This window comes from Sceloporus occidentalis, unplaced genomic scaffold, assembly GCF_023333645.1.
Source record: "Sceloporus occidentalis isolate IW3139 unplaced genomic scaffold, rSceOcc1.0.p SCAF_5, whole genome shotgun sequence".
In the NCBI taxonomy this organism is placed as follows: Eukaryota; Metazoa; Chordata; class Lepidosauria; order Squamata; family Phrynosomatidae; genus Sceloporus; species Sceloporus occidentalis.
In genome coordinates, this window is record NW_028316985.1 from 171,972,187 (window position 1) to 171,993,189 (window position 21,003).

General features: G+C 41.9%; 1 protein-coding gene across 3 annotated transcripts in view; it reads right to left on the minus strand.

Annotated features, from left to right (window-relative positions):
• The window catches only part of CCSER1 (coiled-coil serine rich protein 1), a 927,042-nt gene that overhangs the window by 736,232 nt on the left and 169,807 nt on the right, over window positions 1-21,003 (minus strand). For all 3 annotated transcript variants that reach the window (XM_089527103.1, XM_089527102.1, XM_089527104.1), the window contains exons 2-3: window positions 9,503-10,886; window positions 6,451-6,638 (exon numbers count right to left, since the gene is read on the minus strand). In XM_089527103.1, coding sequence (XP_089383229.1) covers window positions 6,451-6,638; window positions 9,503-10,844 — 1,530 coding nt within the window. In that variant the 5' untranslated portion in view covers window positions 10,845-10,886. The remainder of the gene's footprint in view (window positions 1-6,450; window positions 6,639-9,502; window positions 10,887-21,003) is intronic.

Below are 21,003 nucleotides of genomic sequence, written 5' to 3' on the forward strand. Positions count from 1 at the left end.
CTCTCTGACCTGTTGAAGCTGGCAAATTAATTCCCTGAAACTTTCCTTCCAGATCTTATCCTTTCCTAACTCTGCCTCTCAGTATTCCTAAGTACTTTTTATTTTTTATGTTTAGGGGGAAATGGTGCCACCATCTCAAGCAGAGCAGTTGAGTGTCCTCCAGGACAGAAGGCAGTCCTCTATGTGAAAGGTTGGGAGCAGGACTAGCCTTACCTGAGGCAATCATCTGTTACCTACAAAGGTACAAGGATCAGAGAATTTCCACTAGAAGTAGCAGTCTATCTTTAATAAACTGAGGAAAGTTGGCTTGGCTTGCAAGAAGGGGGTTAAATTTGATGGAAACTCCAGGCATGTGTGAGTTTAGATAACTTTTATTTGGAAAGAATATGAAAGAATATATATATGAGAATAACCCATGCTAAAATCCAGTGATAAGTGAAATGGAAAAGTGAAAGGGAATAGTGGAATTTGAGGGTTGGACAGAATGGTGATATCTACCTGTCTTGAAGAAAAGGGTCCACAGAAAGCAAGAACTGTTCAGACTGAGAGTATTAGGATGACAGCTGCTGAATATAGCAGGAGCGTCGACTGTGGTGTGGAAGCTAGGTTTCCTAGTCATATTTGTACTTTAAAACTAGCCCCAGGCTAAGGTGATTTCATGAGAAACAAAGACTTGATAGCCCTTTGAAAGGACCAAAAATGGTTTCCAAAATAAGGAATTGCTTTAATACCCGGAAGATGTAAAAGACAAATTTGGTTGTTGGTAGCTTCCTTAATTTTACAACACACTGACAAGATCTGGAGTGGACAGAAAGGGCATCCAGCAATATGTAGGTGGATCATGGGGATATCAGGGCACTTACACATCCCAGGAGTTAGGCTGCAAGTATGTATTTCCTAACAGATTTGCAGCTCCTCACCTCACCTCACCCTTGCCAGTCCCTTGGTACTTTGCTGCTGCTAAACTGCAGAGCGCTCCAGAGCCTGACATTACTTTTCTCAGCTGTGGCAGGACCAATTTTTCTAGCCCATCTCAAATATTGTGCTGGGGGAAAAATACAAAATTTGCAAATAGAATATGATTATGAAATTCAGTTTTATAAATGTTTCCTATTGTTTTCTCTCACTGTAATATAATTTTCTATTAAATACTGAGACACAAGGTAATCATCATTAGGTAGCCTAAGTCCACTTTATGCCCATCTGGACCTATCCTAATTTCCACCATTTTCGGGTGATTCAGTCCAATAGCTAAGAACTTTCTACACTGTTTGGCAATGGCTGTCTATAACTTCAGAGCACAGTCTTTCCCAGACTCATCTGGAAATGCTATAATTGGAGCTTGGAAAACCACCTATATGCAAAGCCAATGTGCTTCTTCCCCTGCAAAAACCTCCCAGTGCATTTTCCTAATATGTATGATGTATAAAACCTACCATCAGATTAAGTCATGAACCCCTTGAACTCAATCATGTTCAAAGTGTGCATCAGCTACAGATCTGATTTTTGACAGCTGTTAGGAAATACATACTCAGCTAGAGGCCTTTGTTTTCTACAGGGTCTTATTTCAGCATTAATGCTGCTAGCTGAGTTAACCTTAAAATTAGAAGCACATAAAATGCCCAAGTCCCAGGCTGCTGTTCTGCAGTCTTTTTATGCTAATAACTTCTGAAAGTGAGTGGTCCCTGTGCTGAATTAAATCAGGTCCAAAGTCCTGCTTACCTACAAGCTCTGTTTTGTTTTCAATCAGATAATGTTGTTCAGCCTTTTGTAACAAAGCAGCTGTCACAGCTTGCATTTTAACCAGGTACACCAACCCCCTCCCTGAAAAGTACAAGATCCCAAATTGACTACAGAAATTGTATCTTACACAAAGCTAGCCATAAATGAGGCTTTCCAAATCTACTTCTATATGAAAAGTGAAATAATTGCCTTATACGGAAAAAACACAAATACCCTGGCACTAGGAAAAACCTCCAAGTTCTGGACCACAACACACCAATGATATTCCTGGCTTGAATACCTTATGAACCAATTTGCATTATGTTGCAGAGCTCTTTTTATAAATGGAAGCCAGACTATGGTATGAACTGCTGGGGATTTTTAAAAAATGCTATTTACTGATACTCAAGTACTAGCAAGCTTTATGGCTACAACGTGTTTAAAGTAAGAGGTTTATAACTGGAGAAACTGACAGATTACCACCTTGCTCCATTTGGGTTTGCATAGAAAGAACCAAGAGCAAAAACAAATATAGTCCCTGTATGCTGATCCAGCAGTTGCTGACTAATCACAGTCCAAAGGGGCCTTAATCCAGTCCCAAAAGACTGTATAGTTGCCAAGGCGTTTCCATAAAGCTCTCTGGTGACAGCCTGCAGACTAGAGAGCCCTGTGCATTCTGTACTTGCCACCATTACATCTATGTGGGGTTAGTCAACCACCCTGTTTCTGCCCTTATGGGCCACAGTGAGGATCTTCAGGACAGATGCAAACACGGCAGAAGGTACATGGCACACAGTGGCAGTGGGTCCATGGTGTAGCAGTAGGTGGGTGTGAAAACATTATATTGCCACACTGGCCCAGGGACTGACCCACGTCAGAACAAGGAACAGGATACCATTGGCTTGGCCCGTGTCCTGCTATGCCACCCAGCATGTCCATCACTGTCACAGGTCACTCACTTTCAGATCAGAATGAGCCATGTCATCATTGCACGGCACCTTCTTCTGCCCTCAGAGCAGAGTGACACATTGCAAGATTGGATGTGCCAGGTGACACAGCAGGACATGTGTGCAAACAGCTGCCTGGCATCAGAATGGAGGACCAAGGTAACAGACAGAGGTTGAAGCAGCCCTGCAGCCAGGATATTCCAGACTGTCCCCAGAATATTCTGACTAGTGCAGACAGGACCAGTGTAGTTGATGATTTAACATGGAAATGTATTTCATTGTGTTTTAACTTTTTAACAATTTTTTAATTCATGTTAAATTGAGAGCCAACATGGTGTAGTGGTTTGAGTGTTGGATTATGACCCTGGAGACCAGGGTTCAAATACCAGTTCAGCCACAGAAACCCACTGGGTTAACCACAGTAAATCACAAACTCTCAGTCTCAAGAGGATGGCAATGGCAAATCCCCTCTGAAGAAACTTGGCAATAGCCATCTGTGATAGGTTCGCCTTAGGGTCACTGTAAGTCAGAAGTGACTTGAGGACACACAATAACAACACACTTTGTTTTAACTCATGAGTGAGCTGCCTTGGGTCCCATCAGCAAGCAAATCAAGATATGAAATAAATAAATAGTAAACCAATCAACAAAACCATAGGCACACCTGTGTCTGAACCTAGCTCTCCTTTTGAAGCATGCAACCATACGCAGAAACCTCATTACATCTTTTTTCTCTGGTTCTTCCATCCCAAACCCAGCTTAGTAATATGATTGCTCTGTCTAGTTTACTACCATAGCCTTGATTTGTACCATTTCCCAAAACATATTAGCCAAAAATCTTTGGAAGAAAGCTGAAATTAATGCATGTAGAAAAGCTCATACTGATAGCAGTTTTGCTACCCCGGACTAACTAAAGAATGCCAGTTTTTATTTGTTGCCTAGAATAGCCCAGCTTTCCGTTTCTGACAGAAAAAGAAGAATAACATTGACACCTTGTGGAACAAATAAATTATTGCAGGGATGGCCAATTCAAAATAAAATAGAAACTCTGGAAAAGAAACACATGTTAGCTCCAGATATAGAAAACACTCATATCATTAGTTGTTAAAATACTGTTGGCCTGTTTTGAAGATGGATTTAACTGGAATTCAAAATAACTCAAACTGCAGTTTGACAGCATTTTAACTGCTATGACTCCGTGCTATGGAATCGGATTTGTAGTTTGCTGTGGCCTCAGAGCTCTCTGACAGGGACAGCTAAATAATAATAATAATAATAATTTATTATTATTATTATTATTATTATTATTATTATTAATATTTTCTTATATCCCACCTTTCTCCCAACATAGGGACTCAGGGCAGCGAAGGGACTCATCAAACTATAAAGCCCAGAATTCCATAGCATTGAGCCATTGCAGTTAAAATGGTATCAAACATCATTATTTCTGCAGTGCAGATGCAGCCTCAGTCATATCCCTGGAACCTCAAGGAAAAAGGAGGAAAGTAAAAGGAGAAAAATTGATGGAGATATGACTAAAGACGATCAATATGATTTATAATGACTACAACAGACTAGCAACAGGTTTCAATAAACAAATTTAATAAGTACAGGCAGGTGTCTTTAATGGTATCCATGCTCCTTTCTTGGGTAATAATAATAATAATTTCACCACCACAGAAATCAAATTAAACTGCATCTCCTGCAATGAGCTCAGCTGCAAACGGCAACACAAAGAAGGCTGCATTGTTCATACAATATACCACTGGGGTTCTAATGTTATGCTTGCCTATCCCCTAATGTCTGGAACTACCATTCAGGCTTTCAGCTACAGCTAGATACTAAAGGTCTGACATTTCTGAAAGAATAATTTGATCAGTTAGCTGGGGGGGGGAGAAAACAGCACCCGTTACCAAGATACTGTTTTATGTTTGCCCCTCTTGGTTCCCTTTGCTCTTTAGCTTAACATTCTGTGGAAACCTGCTATCTTATCAGTCTTTCTGAATCCAGATATTCCCTGGCCACTCAAGGCAAAGGGAAGTCATCACTTCCTACCAGTGACAAGGAGAAAACAACTGGGATCTTAAAGGGCTTCCTTTCTTTTGTGTCTGAAGGGCATCTTACTGACTACAAAGCTTCTTTTACACAAAAATGATTTCTTAAGAGATACCCTGAATTGGATAACTCTAGCTATTATATCTATCTTTTTTTAAAAAAATGATTTTCAAAGCAATGCTGCCCTCTTCAGGAACATTACCAAATTCCAACAAAGCCTAGCTGAATCATCTTGTTTCAATGCTTACAGTTTCCATAGAGTTTTGAATTCCATTTTCTACACAAGATATCCCATACGTAAATTATATATATATATATATATATATATATATATGCGCGCGCGCTTAACTATTAGAAGTAGCATGTGTTCAAACCAAGGCAGCAAATTTAAGGCACTTATTATGATGTTACCAAATTACTGTACTCAAGAACGTAAAGGAAAAGAGCTTACAATAAAAATGTAGCCATAGATGCAGATACTGGAATGGGAACTGGGCATTCGCTGGAGTATGTAGAAGATCTGCTCCCACAAACATCAACACTAGTGAATGGGGCTAAGACAGGTGAAAGGAAATGTCCCAAACAATTATCTGCAGTACACATTCACCTCACACTGGTCTGATCCCTATTCTTCAAGTCTGGGTGCCTCTTTGTGTTATGTCTGGGGGTAAAGTGCTACAACTGCAGTATACAGATAGAGGGCCATTACAAAATTAGAGTTATGAACTCCCTCCATGCAGCAAATAACCAAAAGTGGCGTTTCATCTTGAAACAGGGATGGCAAATGTCTTTGCTGAGGAAAGAATGTCTGTGGCAGGGACAGGGCATGTGTGTGGGCCACTAGAAGATGTTCAGCTGAAACTCTGACCATTCCTCACATCTGGCTAAATTGTCCAGAGGTGATGGATGTTTCTGGTATACCTTTTTGTTCAACAAAGGCAATGGCCCTTTGCCCTTTCTCAAAGAGATCAGTGTAATAGAGAGCTGTGGGTAAAATTCACAGTGATTACTAGTGATTTAGCATCATGTTTACATTTCAACCCTGAAAAAATGGGGAACTGTTATAATTATTATAACAGAATTCCTATGCAGTGGGTTTATAATGACACTCCTCCATATCTATACAGTAGACCATCTACTCCAGCTGGGAAAACCTCTCCAAGCTCCCAAAGAGTGATGTTTTGCAAAATATAGAAGTAAATTTGGAGATTACCATTCCCAGGATCCCCTGGCAGTATGACCAGTGGACATATTGACTGTGTGATTCTGGAAGCTGTAATCCAGAAATCCATGCTCTAGGAGCCCTATTTCCTGAAATCCCTCTTACTACAGATCGAAACAAGGATCTTTCTGGATGTAAAACATTTGGACTGTCACTTAATAAGATTGCTTTTGTCTTATCATTTGCATCCTGAAGAGAGGGAAATGAAACTGAGACAAATAGAATAATGTCCTCACAGCTATCCAATGTGTTTACAGCAGTACAAAACTCAGAATTCTAACACAGTTCTTTATTTAGAAAACAAATGTTATTTATAACATTTCTGAAAAATTCATTTGACACTATTAGATCATGCCATTTCTTTGAATACTTGCATAGTGCCACATTTTGGTAGTTGTTTCTCTCTCTCTCTCTCTCTCGTCACTTTTCATTAAGAACAAGAGGGAAAAATCCATTAATCATGTGAAGGAACTGTCTTGCCATGTTGAAGTTCTGAAAACTCACCATGCTGTTCATTTTTGAGGAGGAGGAGCTTGTTCTTTGCTTTCGTAGACTGTTCGGTTCTTCTAAGTTTCCATCCTTTGGTTTTAAGATCATCCGGCTGCTCCCAGCAGTGCCTTCTGAAGAGGACCTCAGACGTTTTTCGATAAATCTTCCCTCTCGATATGGGCTGAAACTACTGGCAAGATTTACTGTGAAGAGAGACACACACATAGACCATTAGCACCTACACTGGATAAGGTATTGGTGAACACTTTTGTACACCGGGGGGCAAGTGCAGAGGGGGAAAGGACCATTTTTGATCCCCAATCCCATCTCTCCAGGGGATGTACTGGAATGCACAACATGAGCAGTTTCATTCTTGGCCAACCTTTGACTACCTTTTAGGAGCTGTGGGGGATCTTTTGAGAGTTGTGGAAACAAAACTGCCTATTTTGTAATAGGTTTTAAAGCAATTTTGGTCAGTTTTGGGATTAGAAAGAAGTCAGTATTTTTTCAACATTTCATAAAGTGTTTCAGGGTCTGTGTGCTTTTGGGTGGCTTGAAAGAGGGCTCCTTTGGTTGCATGTGGCCTCTTGTGCACCTTTTTGTACCCAGAGCCATCCTACTGAAAAGTAGAGCAAACTGGAACAACTTAATTCTTGGTTTAAGCTTCCCATGTTGCATTGAGAAAAGAACATGAGGATGCTTGATTCTAGATTGCTAGGAAAATACAGAATGCAGAAACCCACTCTAGAGAAATAATCCCTACTAGCACCCTTTGGAGAGAAGGAGAGTACATGGAGCTGTGAGCTGGTGGCAGGCTCATTCTCTTTCACATTTTGCCTCACTTGCAGCATGGAGCAAAGTCTCATGGTGACCATGGGCTCAATTACACTGGCCAGAATATTCTGGGCTGCTCCCAAAGTATTCTGGGCCCAGAGCTGCTCCAGATGACCCCTGTTACCTCGACACTCTGTAGTGATATGAGGTGGTTGTCTATATATATGTCTCATTGTGCTGCCCAGCAGAGCTGCAACTAGTGTGATCCACTCCCTCTGAGGTCAAAACTGAGGTAGCCAGCATCAATAATATACAGTGGACACTTGTTATATGCTGGGGTTTGGTTCCAAGATCCCGCGTTTATAAGAAAATCTGTGTATGCTTCAAGTCCCATTAAATATAATGACATAGCAAAATGGTGTCCCTTATAAAAAATGGAGAATCAAGGTTTGATATTTGAAATTTATACTTTTTTTTAACATTTTCAAACCGTGGATGCTTGAATCCGTGTATAAAAAATCTGTGTATAAGAAGGGCCGACTGTAGTTGGGTGTCTCATTGTGACCTCTGAAGCAGTGACTTATGGCAGCAAGTGGCAGTGCTGGGGGGTATAGCAAAAAGTGTTTTTAAATAGCCACCCCAGTATCACTACAGAGTGCTCTGGATTTTCTTGCAAAATTCAGTTTAAGGGTGGGTTAGGGCAGATTTAGTGCAAAACAGGCTTCATGTTGTGAAGAGAGTCTGCACTTGAATCAGGGATTTGGCCCTGCATCAGCTCGGGGTGAGGGCAGTGAGAAACTGATTTAATTGGCTCATGAGGACATGCCCCAGAAATGCATGTCCTTATGAGACTTTGAAGCCAAGATCTCACTGTGAACTCTTACTCAGCTTGCTGAATGGTGTCTCTTGTGATCTGGGAAGTGAACAAACCTACTACAGGTCTATTTCCTCTCTTCCCCAGCCATTTTGAGCCAGGAATGCAGTGCAAACTGCCTACCCTCCTACCCCCTTTAGCTGAAGGATAACCTCCAGATGGATGCAGGTAGCCCTAGCAGGGACTGGGAGGGAATTGTCTCATGCCAACTGGACTAGATTTTGGCATTTTCTCACCATCCCTGGGTACTTCTTCCTGTTGGTACACACTGCATGAGGTTAATCACATAGATCCTGTCTGACATCTGCTCTATCTTTTATCTACTGGCATAGTTTAATTTGCTTTGGCCTCGGTTTAATCTGGCCTTAGTTTAATTTGTCACACTTTGCCAGGTACAAATAACAGGAGAAAGACAACAGGGCACAAAATTAGCAAGTGAGAATTTAAAGGGGAGATTTGATAGTGCAGCTAGAGTGAATACCTCAAAGATTTGGGCAACTGCAGGAGCAACATACTGTGGCTTGACCACATGATCTGTAGGTGGAATTGGAAGACAACAGTGGCTTCAACATGAATCCCACAAATGGGGGCATCCAGATACTGCAGCTTCAGCCCATGTGACCCATACAGTTTGACCGATACAGTTGGCCCTCCATATCCACAGATTCTGCATCCATGGATTTCACATCCATGGCTTGAAAATATTACTGGGGAAAAAACTCAAACCTTGATTTTACCATTTTATATTTTACTACAACATTGTATATAACGGGATTTGAGCATCCATGAATTTTGATATCCATGGGAGGTCCTGGAGCTCACCTTCAGCAGCATGTGACATGCTTATCATATTTCAATAAGATAGTGGCCTAACTATCTAAACCAACCAACAGTGTCCAGTTTGTCACTCTTGGCACAGACCCATACTAGTGTGTGTGACAAGTTAGCTTCATTTCCATCTACTTTCCCTCACCATTATATCCTCCTGCCATTATATGCCCTATGCTCCATACCCATCTGTTTTGTCTAATTTTTTATTGTGAATTCTTAATCCAAGGAATCATGTTTTTACATTAATCAATGCTGTTGCCTACCTGAGAAATCAATAATCATTTAAAATATATGCTGTAGCGCAACAGTTGTGTTAACATCAATTCACTCCTTTCTGTCTTTTTAAAAGCCTGACATCTCTTTTTTCTAGCAACAAATTACCAGTTATCATTCTTTCGTGATATCATTTCTTCATATCCAACATCTTTTACGCCACAGATCTTCAAAGTTCTAGATCACAATGCCTTTGTATCACCCCACTTAAATCCAAAAGTCCCATATAAATGTCTTTTGTATGTACTTGAAAAACCTCCATACATTTTAAGAAAATAACAGTTTCAGAAGATAACAAACACTGATCATACATACCCTTTGTATGGTTCATTTCATAGCCCTGCTGTATTTGAAAACACTGGTGTTCAGATGCCATTGGGATACTCTTGGATCCAGTTATTGGGATGGCTTCTCTAAGAGATTCAGGTGTTCTAATTTCTTCGTGATCCCTTAGTAGTTGCTGTGCATTTGGACAATGTTCCGCTACTTCTCCTTGGTTTAAGACAAATGGTTTTAGTTGTGCTTCAGCTACTGAGTTTGCTTCTTCTGTATGTCTTGTCTGTTTAGCAGGAAGCTCTTGTACTAATACTTCTGCACAGTTTTGATTAGACTCATAGTTTTCTGATACAGCCCCAGCTTCATGGAACAGTACATTTCTAGCCCTGTGACTTTTGGGTGATATAACACCACAGTGGGAAGCACTTTCTGCATGATCTGCTTTCCTTGAAAGGAGAGGAGCAGCAACAGTGACAGCAGTGACAGGACTGAGGAAGATTTGAGAGGTAGAACCATTGTGGGCAAAGGTTTCTGTGTGCAAATTTCCACAGTTAGGTAGCCCATCAACCTCTGAAACAGAATCTTCAGTCAATGCAAGAAATTCAGAGGGTGTCTGTACCGTGGTCAAGTCAGCGGAAAGCATTGGTGACTGTGAAGAGCTGCCAACACATTCTATTACCTCAGCAGAACATGAAGGGGAGGACCTCGCTGACACAGACTCACTTTCAACACTGGGTTTAGTATCCAATAAGCAAGAAGACGGCTGCTCACAGGACGCTGACTGACTCTGAGGAACTGGCTTAGAAAACCTGTAGTGTGTTGAGAAGGATTTAGGGAGAAGTCTCCTTGAGGAATGTCTGACAGAAGACCTGCTTTGCTCCTCTGTGAAGCCAGAGTCATCACCTTCATTCTTCCCAGACCGTAGGCAATTTATGAAGACATTCTTACTGGCTGATGGCTCTCTCCCCTTCTCAAAATCCTCAGTCAACGATCTTGTAATCTTTTTGCTTCGAGAACTTCCAAAGCTGACTGAATGCCTCCCTCTGCTTTTCAAATGCTCTTCCAAACTCAGCTTCTGTAGGACATTGCTGTGGTTAGACTGAGAACCATTCAAAATGCCCACATTTTGGCTTGGAGGTTCAGTTTTCTGTTCACTCCCCTTCTTGTAGTGAAAACTAATGGAAGGTGTGCGGAAGAGACTTCTGCGTTTGCCTGTGCTACCTGAGCTTGAGTTAGTGCTGGAGGGAGAAGAGCTGTGAACACCAACAGTACTGTTGGAAGTTGGTGAAGATGGAAGAGAATCATGTCTTCGACTAATACTTCTTCGGAATATTGGCAGTCGGGACACAATAATTGAACGCCTTGATCCTGAGTCCCCCATCAGGACCCGTTGTGCTTGGCCAGGTCCAGCCAGTACTAAAATCTGTATGGGTGAAGTACAGAAGAATTGTATTACTATTGGTATTATTTGACAGTGAAGAATGACACATTCAATTTCTTTTTTAACTTTATCTCTGGATATATATGAAAAAGGATTTTAAGAATTAAATGGATGGAAAGAACTAGAATACTATCCAATCATTTCTGTGAGAGGAGAGAAGTCCTACACCCTTGATGTAGCAAGCAACTGAAACCAGGTTCTGCTGTCTGCATCTCCAAAACAAATGCTTGAGACATGGAGTTGTAAACAGTTTGAACTGGGTGAAAATAGTATAGATCAGAATTGACCTGAATAAGGTGAACCCCACATATACATCTCCAAATTCTCCTGCACCTCCTTGGGCTCCATAACTGTCACTCAGTGAAGTTAATAGGCTCAAGCTCTTCCTCTTTAGTTCTAAAATGCCCTCTTACCTGTTCCATGGAAGCCTGTCATCTGTTTGCTTCCCCTTTCCTCCATGAAGCTGCCACCACATCAGCCATGACACACAGAGAGAGGATGAACTGAACTAGCCATTTATCCACCTAATCCAAACTATAGCACTCCATAAGCAGACACACAAAATAAAATCACCTAAATGAAGAGACAGACTCAAGATCAGCTGAATGCTCCCAGCCTTCTGATCCTCTAAAGCCATTTATACCACATTCACAGGCCAGCAGAATTACAAAGCTCAGAAGACTCTCAAGCAAGCCACGCTATTAACTGCCAAAGTTTAGAAAGGTTCCTCTATGCCTAAATATTACAGGGTTATTTTTGTTTTTAGCTTGTCTCAAAGAGATGCTTCTTAGGTGTTGTAAAATCCTAGCACTTAAATACTGATAATATTGATGTAAAATGTGTGGTCTGAGACTTGAGTAATTAGGAGTGAAGACTCTGACCCACCACCACTACCCATCTCTACAAGTTTTTTTACTTTTGTCTGATTCTTGTTCCAACATTTCTACATTTGTAGTCAGAAATGGTCAAATATATTTGTCTTCACTGTCTTCACTGAAGTTATGTAATCTTTGTTAGTTCTACAGTCATACCCAAATGGTATTAGTGTGCCTGATTTGACTATCTAATCAAACTGTACGTTGACAAGAAAGGCAGAGCTATTACCTGAAAACAAATCCCTGTGTAAACAAACCTCATAATTTTTTCACACAGGAAAAAAGATTTTAGAACTGAACTCGGATATAAAATCTGACAACCTATGCCTAAACTAGATCTGCACATCTACTGGTCTGTAAAGACAACATGAAGCCACCAATTATGTATGTGGTCACCAGGGTTCAACAAACATCTTGTTTTCAATGCCTACTTGGGTCTTTAAAATAGAAAGATTGGCAAGTAGTTGAGAGCCCACAATTCATGACTAGGGAAGCCATCTGCCCTACTTTGCAGAGGACAGTCCTATATCTGAAGAGCTATCAAATGATTTGAATGTAGCCTTACTTTGAAATGTGGTCTAATTTAAACCTTCTTTTTTCCAGACTAAACATCCCCAGCTCCCTAAGTCGTTCCTCCTAGGACATGGTTTCCAGACCCTTCACCATTTTAATTGCCCTCCTTTGAACACACCCCAGTTTCTCTATGTCCTTTATGAATTGTGGTGCCCAGAACTAGACACAATATTCCAGGTGGGGCCTGACTATATTCTGCTTTGGTCAGGCCCCACCTGGAATATTGTGTCCAGTTCTGGGCACCACAATTCAAAAAGGACATTGAGAAACTGGAGCGTGTCCAAAGGAGGGCGACTAAAATGGTGAAGGGTCTGGAAACCATGTCCTATGAGGAACAACTTAGGGAGCTGGGGATGTTTAGCCTGGAAAAAATAAGTTTAAGAGGTGATATGGTAGCCCTGTTTAAATTTTTGAAGGGATGTCATATTGAGGAGGGAGCAAACTTGTTTTCTGCAGCTCCAGAGAACAGGACCTGGAGCAATGGATGCAAGCTGCAGGAAAAGAGATTCCATCTCAACATTAGGAGGAACTTCCTGACAGTAACGGCTGTTCGACATTGGAACACACTCCCTCAGAGTGTAGTGGAGTCTCCTTCTTTGGAGGTCTTTAAGCAGAGGCTGGATGGCCATCTGTCGGGGACGCTTTGATTGGGATTTCCTGCATGGCAGGGAGTTGGATTGGATGGCCCTTATGGTCTCTTCCAACTCTATGGTTCTATGATTCTATGATTCTAAAGAACCACATTAAAAAAGAGCCAGATCCTTGATGCTGCAAACCCTCCAAATATACCAGTTTGGCAGGGACAGTCCCTATTATTCTTCTGTTATTCCACTTTTTCAGCTGCTTTTAAAATGTCACAGCTTTTTCTCTCCTCCTCCTACTTTCCCCCTTTGTCCTCAGCTTATTTCAACTGCTGAGAAGAGATTTCAATGTGCAAAACTAGTTTACACTCAGTTAACTCAGAAGAGGGTCAAGAAAACAAGGGGGCACAATCTTGCACTTTCCAGAAGATTCAGGCAAAAGCAAACTGCTGCAGCCCCTCCTAGCTTGTCTGTACTGAATAATGTTTGCCACCTTGACTGCACTCTGATGTTGCTTGGCCACACGTGTCCTGTTTTTCATCTGCACAATGCTGGAGAGTATGACATTGCCTGCCAATATATTTGGACTGACAACTGACTAAAAAACAGACAGATTACCCAGTAAAATGTCTTATTATTATTATGTTTATGTTTATTTATATCCCACCTTCCTCCCAGGAGAGGAACTCAAGGCAGCTAACAAAGCTAAAACAGTCCAAGTTAAAACACTATAAAGCATACAAAATACAAATTTAAAAAACAAACAATTCAAACAATTAAAAACATTATATTATTAAAATTTAAAGTTTAAAACTTTATAAAACAAAAACAAAACAGCATCCATATCATGTGAAAGCCTGGTGGCATAAAAACATCTTTACCTGCCACTAGAAGGACAGCAGGGATGGAGCCATCCTGGTCTCCCTAGGGAGGGAGTTCCAGAGGTTGGGAACAGCCACTGAAAAGGCCCTTTCTCTTGTTCCCACCAAACACACCCAAGAGGGTAGTGGGACAGAGAGGGGCCTCTCCTGATGACCTCAATATTCTGGAGAACTGGTACATGGAGATGCGGTCCTTCAAATTGCCTGTACCCAAACTGTATAAGGCTTTATAGGTCAAAACCAGCACTTTGAGGTGTGCCAGGAAATGGACTGGCATGCAACGGAGCTGTTGCAACAAGGGAGTTGTATGCTCCATGTATCCAGCTCCAGTTGACAACCTGGCTGCAGCTCTTTGGGCCAGCTGGCATTTCTGAGCACTTGTCAAAGGCAGCCCAATGAAGTGCACATTACAGTAATCCAAATGGGATGTAACCAAAGCACGTACCACTGTGGCTAGGTCTGACTTCTCCAGGAACAGGCTCAATTGGTGCATGAATTTTAGCTGTGCAAAGGCACTCCTGGTCACCGTCGATACCTGGGCTTCCAGGCTCAGTGCTAAATCCAGAAGTACCCCCAAACTACGAACCTGAGTTTTCAGGGGAAGTGTAAACTCATCTAACACAGGCTGAATCCCTATTCTTGGATCTGTCTTTCAACTGCCCAGGAGCACCTCTGTCTTGTCTGGATTAAGCTTTAATTTGTTTGCTCTCATCCAGTACATTACAGCAGCCAAACAGTGGTTTAGGACCTAAAGTATCTTGTGTTGCTATTGAAATTATAGCATGAATTTGTACATTTCCATATATGTATCTAAATAATAATGTCCAAACATGCAAATGGATGTCCCTTTTAGGATGAGGTGTTGCTGGGTTTTGATAATACTTATGCTTTGTCCAACCTATGTATGGTTAATGGGTTGATTGGGATGGTAAACTGGAAGCTATGCAGGGCTGTAGAAAAGCAGATATCATATACAGCCAAAATGGCAGCCATCAAAATACAAAATTGCCTTGATAATTGCACATAAGCATTGAAGTCTTTTTATTTCCCACTGAAGAAATTAACTTTATGTTAGGTCTTTTCATATTCCAGTTTCCCATCATTATTTGTCATTTTTATGATGCTTCTCAGTAAACGGTATTTTACAATCTTCATCTTAAATATCCTCATAAAAAAAGTCCTAAGAGATCGGCTAGGCAGAGAGAGTGCAGCTTCCCAAGGATCACCCAGGGAGCTTCATGGCTAAGTAGGGATTTGAGTGAATCTGGGACACCAATCAACATCTCTACATAACTCTTTTATCTACTCCACCAGTGTCTCCCAAGTGTGCATTTCTGACTTTTAATATAGAATTTCTCCGCCTTTTTCATTCCACAAATTTTATTTTCTTATAACTTTTGCAGAAATCACTCTGCATTCTTATCTGTTTCATAAAGAGATAGCACTTGATGTGTACAATGAGTAATTAGCATTTATATGAAGTCATTTCAACTGTTCAAAGTACTTCCCATGTGTTATACCTCTGGAACTCTTACAATGGATCTGGGCATATTGTTCTAGTAGGACCTGTGACACAATGCTACAATGTGGAATAGTCCTGATTAAAGGGCCAGTCAGCCATGCCATATTCTGAGACACGTCATTTTATTCCCCCACCAACTTCCAGTTTAACCCCATTCCTTCCCCCCAAAAAACTGCCACTCAGCTTTCCATGTTTTGTTTTTAATCAGTATTTTGTGGAGGGTGGGAGGTTTGTCCTTTAATATTTTACTTTCTTAATTATTCACCTAAATCCTACTGTTATCATCAGCATCAGCATCATGATCATCATCATTTATTTATGTAGCACCATCAGAATGCATGTCACTTTACAAGTAAAAGAGCAAAAACAACAATGACAACAGCCACACATAAAATCTAATGTATGCATGCACACATACACACAGGGTAAGGAAGAAAAACTATGCAGTACAGTAGTTAATTACTATTATATTTACTGAGAGCCAGCATGGACTAGTGGTTTGAGCATGGTCTGGAGACCAGGGTTCCTGGTTTGGCCATATAAACTCACTAGGTGACCTTGGGCAAGTCATACTCTCTCAGACTCAGAGGTTGGCAATGGCCAACCCCGTCTGAAGAAACTTGACAAGGAAACTCCATGATAGGTTTGCCTTAGGGTTGCCATAAGTTGGAAATGACTTGAAAACACACAACAAAAATTGTATTAATTATTCTATTAACTATTGCAGTAACTACTGTTAGTCCCCACTAGAGTAGAGCCATCAACTCAATTGGATTTACCTGTGTACTGATTCACATTTAATCACAAATTCAAACTAGCTGGAGCTAATTAACAGGATTCTAACCATAATGCATCTATTTTGGTATACCTGAGCTCTCATGGTTTCCCATAGCATCCTGATACCTCTCTTGTGTTTCTCAGTGGTCTTTTTTTGCCTACATAGCTTTAGGCACTCAGCACCTGATTTTTCCATTAGAATATTTGTGTTTATGTCTGCTATACTTGTTGCACTGCTTTTCTTATAGCAAAAAAACATTGGCCACACAATGCTAAGGACTGCACAGTGTATAAAGAAAAGAGGATATGAGGGTGCTGCACGCAATGATTATAACTAATTCACTAGGGTCCAAAACACTGCAGAAATAATCCAGTCTGAGGCTGTTTTAACTGTCCTGGCTCAGTGCTAGGGAATTCTGGGAACTGTAGTTTATTGTGGCATCAGAGTTCTCCTGACAGAGAAGGCTAAATGTCTCACAAAACTACAGTCTCCAGAATTCCCTAGGACTGAGACAGGGCAGTTAAAACAGACTCAAACTGGATTATTACTGCCATATGTTTTGGACCTAGGTGAATTTCTCCTCAGCTTACAAATATTAAAGCAAGTATGGACAAGAGAAAAGAAGAAAATGCAAGCCATGGGAAGCAGTAGTGTCACCAGGGGCCGCAGGGAGTATGGCCCACACTGGGTGACACCACAGAAGAAGGGTAACATCCGGTCAGACCCACTTCCTGCTGAGGGGTGAGAAGACCCAAGCCCACCTCTTCTAGTTTTGCTACAATAGTAGAAAGACCTGAGAGTGCTCTTTTGGCTGCCACCACTCCCTCAGCAGCCCCGCCCCCCGCACCAAGTGACATCAGTGGTATGGACACCACTGATGGGAGGTATGAGAACATGTGTCCAGGTGGGGAAAAGAGAGAAAATATGGATGAAGAAGAGAACACAGCTTGGAAAATTTACTTTTTTTGGGACCATGACTCTCAGATTTCCTCATCAAGAATGGTCACAGAGTGTGGAAATACCATGTAGATTAGACCTTTGGCACGAACCGATGGGAGCGAAGCCAGGAAAAGGTGGGAACTGCTCCCAGGAGGGTATATAAAAGGGAACAGCAGGTTTCAAAAGGTTTGATGTTTAGTGTGCCCTGAGTGGTGAAGAACCATTGAGGCTGTGTTGAGGGCAGTTAGAAAGGGTTTTAAGTACCCAAGAAAAAGCTAAAGAATGTCCTTATTATATTGTTGTAGTAACCTGTGGGGGACATAGTATTTGATGACTAGTGGAGTTACGGGTAACCAGAAGGTTTTACAAGATAAAAAAGTTTAATAAAGGTTCTGTGAGAACTAAGCTAAAGAAGCTGTTAAAATGTGTAACTATACATAGGTGCATTACAGACGCACAAAAAGTACATACTAGGTACGTACTAGGGTTAGGAAAGGGTGTCCTTTCCGGACGCCCTAACCCTAGTACGTACCTAGTACGTACAAACTGATGGCACCCATTCTACATGGGCGCCACCATTGGGATGTCATGACCGCGCTGCCTCCAAACGGAGCAGCGTGGAAGTGACGTCCTGATGCCGTGCAAGGGCGCCTGGGGCGCCCTTTCTGCGGCGCCGGAAGGAACTCCAAAACGGAGCTCCTTCCAGGTTTGTGTTGCTGGGCACAGCCTTTACACAGCTGCGCTAGTGACACAAAAGAGAAAGGGGCTGAGCGGCCCCTTTCTCTTCATCCCCATCGCTGTTGGGTGTCCTTGGGGCATGAAGCCCCAAGGACACCCCTTTCCAGGCCACGGGGAAGCGGCCTTTTGCCACTTTCCTTCGGCCTGGAAAGCCGTGGATCGGGGCCTCAGAGGCTGCCGCTGTGGCAGCTGAGGCTCTGATCCGGCGGGGAAAGGGGCGGGAACAGGCCGCCCCAAAAGGGTGGTGTGTAAACAGCCATAGTTCCATTGTGAGCATCCACTAAAAGACTTATTGGATTCAGCCTGACTTTGTTTCAACAAGCAGCTGTCTGAGGTGATTTCAGAAACATATTAAAAATGCTACCAACATTGAGAAAAGTCTTTTAGGTTTGGGACACATTAGATATTGGGTGTGTGGCTGTCAAAGAATAGTTGGTGCCAATGGATCATAAAGACCCACTGGGCTGCCATCCGAGAAAGCAGTTGGGTGCGTGAGTCTCATCGTAACACAGTGGAATTCTGGGAGCTCTAATGTAAAAATGGAGATTATCACACACAGACGAGATAGGGGTGGGATTGCTTCATCGTCCTTATTTCATCCATGACCTGAGTGAAAGTGATAGTGCAAATCACTTTCACATGAAAGCGAGTAGAAAAGTGCTTTCAGCCATCATTGTAATAATGAATTCTTCTGGAAATGACGGCTGAAAGCACTTTCACATGAAAGTGATTTGCGCTATCACTTTCACTTGCACATCCCGAGCAGCTGAACAAAAGGTTCAGCATGCTTGCTAGTGAATCACTTTCATCGTGCTTTCCTGCTGGGTCAAGTGCAGATCATTTGTGAAAGTCCTTCCCGCAACTGGGCAGGAAGGATGGAGAAAACTATGAGACAACGACACCTCATTCCTAATGTGACAATCTCCAATGTTTCTCCCTCTCCATCAGTCCTTAAGGAGGAGTGTCTTCTTTAGCCTGCTGATTAAGAGAAGAGGGAGATCTATACATGGTAGAATATAACACACCAAACATTGCCTGCAGGCTTCTGTTTCTCTTCATCAGGCCTGACATCAGCACCCTAGACCATTTGACAGCTGTTAAGGCCTCAGAACCTAAGCCATTTCAACCCATACCAGGGAACACTCCCCTCAAATGGGAGCCACTGTTTAACTTCTAACACTGTCCCACACAATGCTAATTTGGAGCTACGAAGGCATTGTGGTAAATTTTAAATCATTTCTCATAGTCATTAACCATTGCTACCCATATCCCTATGCTTTCAAGGGGCAACTTTAAAGGAGGTCCATGCAGCACTATGGCCATGGGCTTGCTCAGAATTGAAGCTAGCCTTACCTCCTGTATTACAGAGGCTGACAGTCAGTTTGGTTTGCCTAAGGCTGCCTAAATTAAGTCACAGCTGAGGCATGATCTTAACCTAGAATGCCTCCCTTCACCCCTTAGCCATCTAAGACTATACCAACTAAAGCTCAAAACTTTGACTCAAGGATGCATATAAGAATGCAGCTATTCAGCAAAATTTAGCAGAGAGCTACAGAATATATTTGAGTGCTGATTTTGCAGGTTTTAATTCTGCTTATCCAACTCACAATGGGTTCCCTCTGGCACTCTTTTCCCCTAGACACAATTATTTTTATGCATGCAGAGCCAGAAGTCAAAACTGCAGCCCTGAGGGGAAAAGAGACTACAGTTCCCACCTTCAGTTGATACCTCATCAGGGCTTATGAGCACTCTGTATCATGTATCATTCACAGAAATATAACAATTGGAAAGCTAATCCTCAGAGGGCTATATTCTAGGACAGGCTCCCATAAAATAAGTGCTGCCTGTGCTGGCAAAGCAGTTTCCATAGGAGAAGATTTTGCTTTTCTAATGAACTGCCCATACACACACACAGAGGGAGAGAAAAGTCTACACATACTATGGAAGATGAATCAAAAATGCAGCTAAGGGAAGGGATTTGAGAGAGAAAAGATGTTATTTTGTCGTTCTTTCTCTCTCTCACACACACACACACAAATGCAAAACGTATACAAAATTGTGTTCACCTTCCATTTGAAACACCTGTTCCAGAGAGAGGGCTGGCAAACCATCTAGAGCAGGAGTTCCCAACCTTTTTGACTCGTGGTGTCCTTATTTCTATGGTGAAGACCCAGGAGGCCTACCCTATGTCTTACAAGTTACTGGAGTTTAGGAATGACTGGCCCCTCCTTACTTATCAGACCTTCTTTCTCCTCACCTTCCCACCAGGGCCCTCTGTTCTGGTAGTCAAGGTCTGCTGTCTCAGCCCAGGATTTCCTCTGCCCCATCCCGGATTCGCCCCTTTTCACTTGCTGCCCCTCACTCCTGGAACCTTCTTCCCTCACAAGCAAGAGCCATCACTTCTTTAACAAGCTTCAAAACGGAGTTGAAAACCTTCCTGTTCAGAGTAGCCTTCCCAGGCATTGCATAATTGTCGCTTGCTATTTGGTTTTCTTTTGTTGTCTATCAAACCATTTCCTGTATTGCTATGTACTGTATATGCATTATCCTACTTGAGAGCATGTATTTTCTCTGGAAAATGATTAACCATCCATTATGAAGCCAAACCCTCCCTCCAGTCCATCTGCCTTGGTCCAGGCCTTGGAGGTAGAGAAGAACTGCTGGACCTCTTACCCTTTCCCTCCACCACTCCCTTCTCCTTCTGTGTCATGTCTTTTTAGATTGTAAGCCTGAGGGCAGGGAACCGTCTAATTAAAAAGATTGTATGTACAGCGCTGTGTAAATTTACAGCGCTTCATAAATAAAGGTTAATAATAATAATAATAATAATAATAATAATAATTTCAATTTTTATTTCTTTCATTTGCCTGAAACTGCCATGGAGCACATGGGAACTGCACGCAGAGCCTAAGGATTCTTCAAAACATAAGTTGGGAATCCCTGATCTAGAGCAAATTGTGGTTGTCATTGTTACTGTTACTATTCAGGAAGGCCTTTAGAGTTGAGGGATTTTAAGGAAAGGTCTGGCATTCAATATTATAGTTACAGATTTGTGTCCTGTCTGCAATGGCCAGGATATTCTAGGGACACCCATCTACAACCCCCCATAGCTGACCTGAGCTCCCCCATTACTGAGATGTTCTACTCTGCTGTTCACCAAGGCCACAGTGAACTTGGCTGAGGTGGGAACAAAGTGCCCAGCCTTGATCATA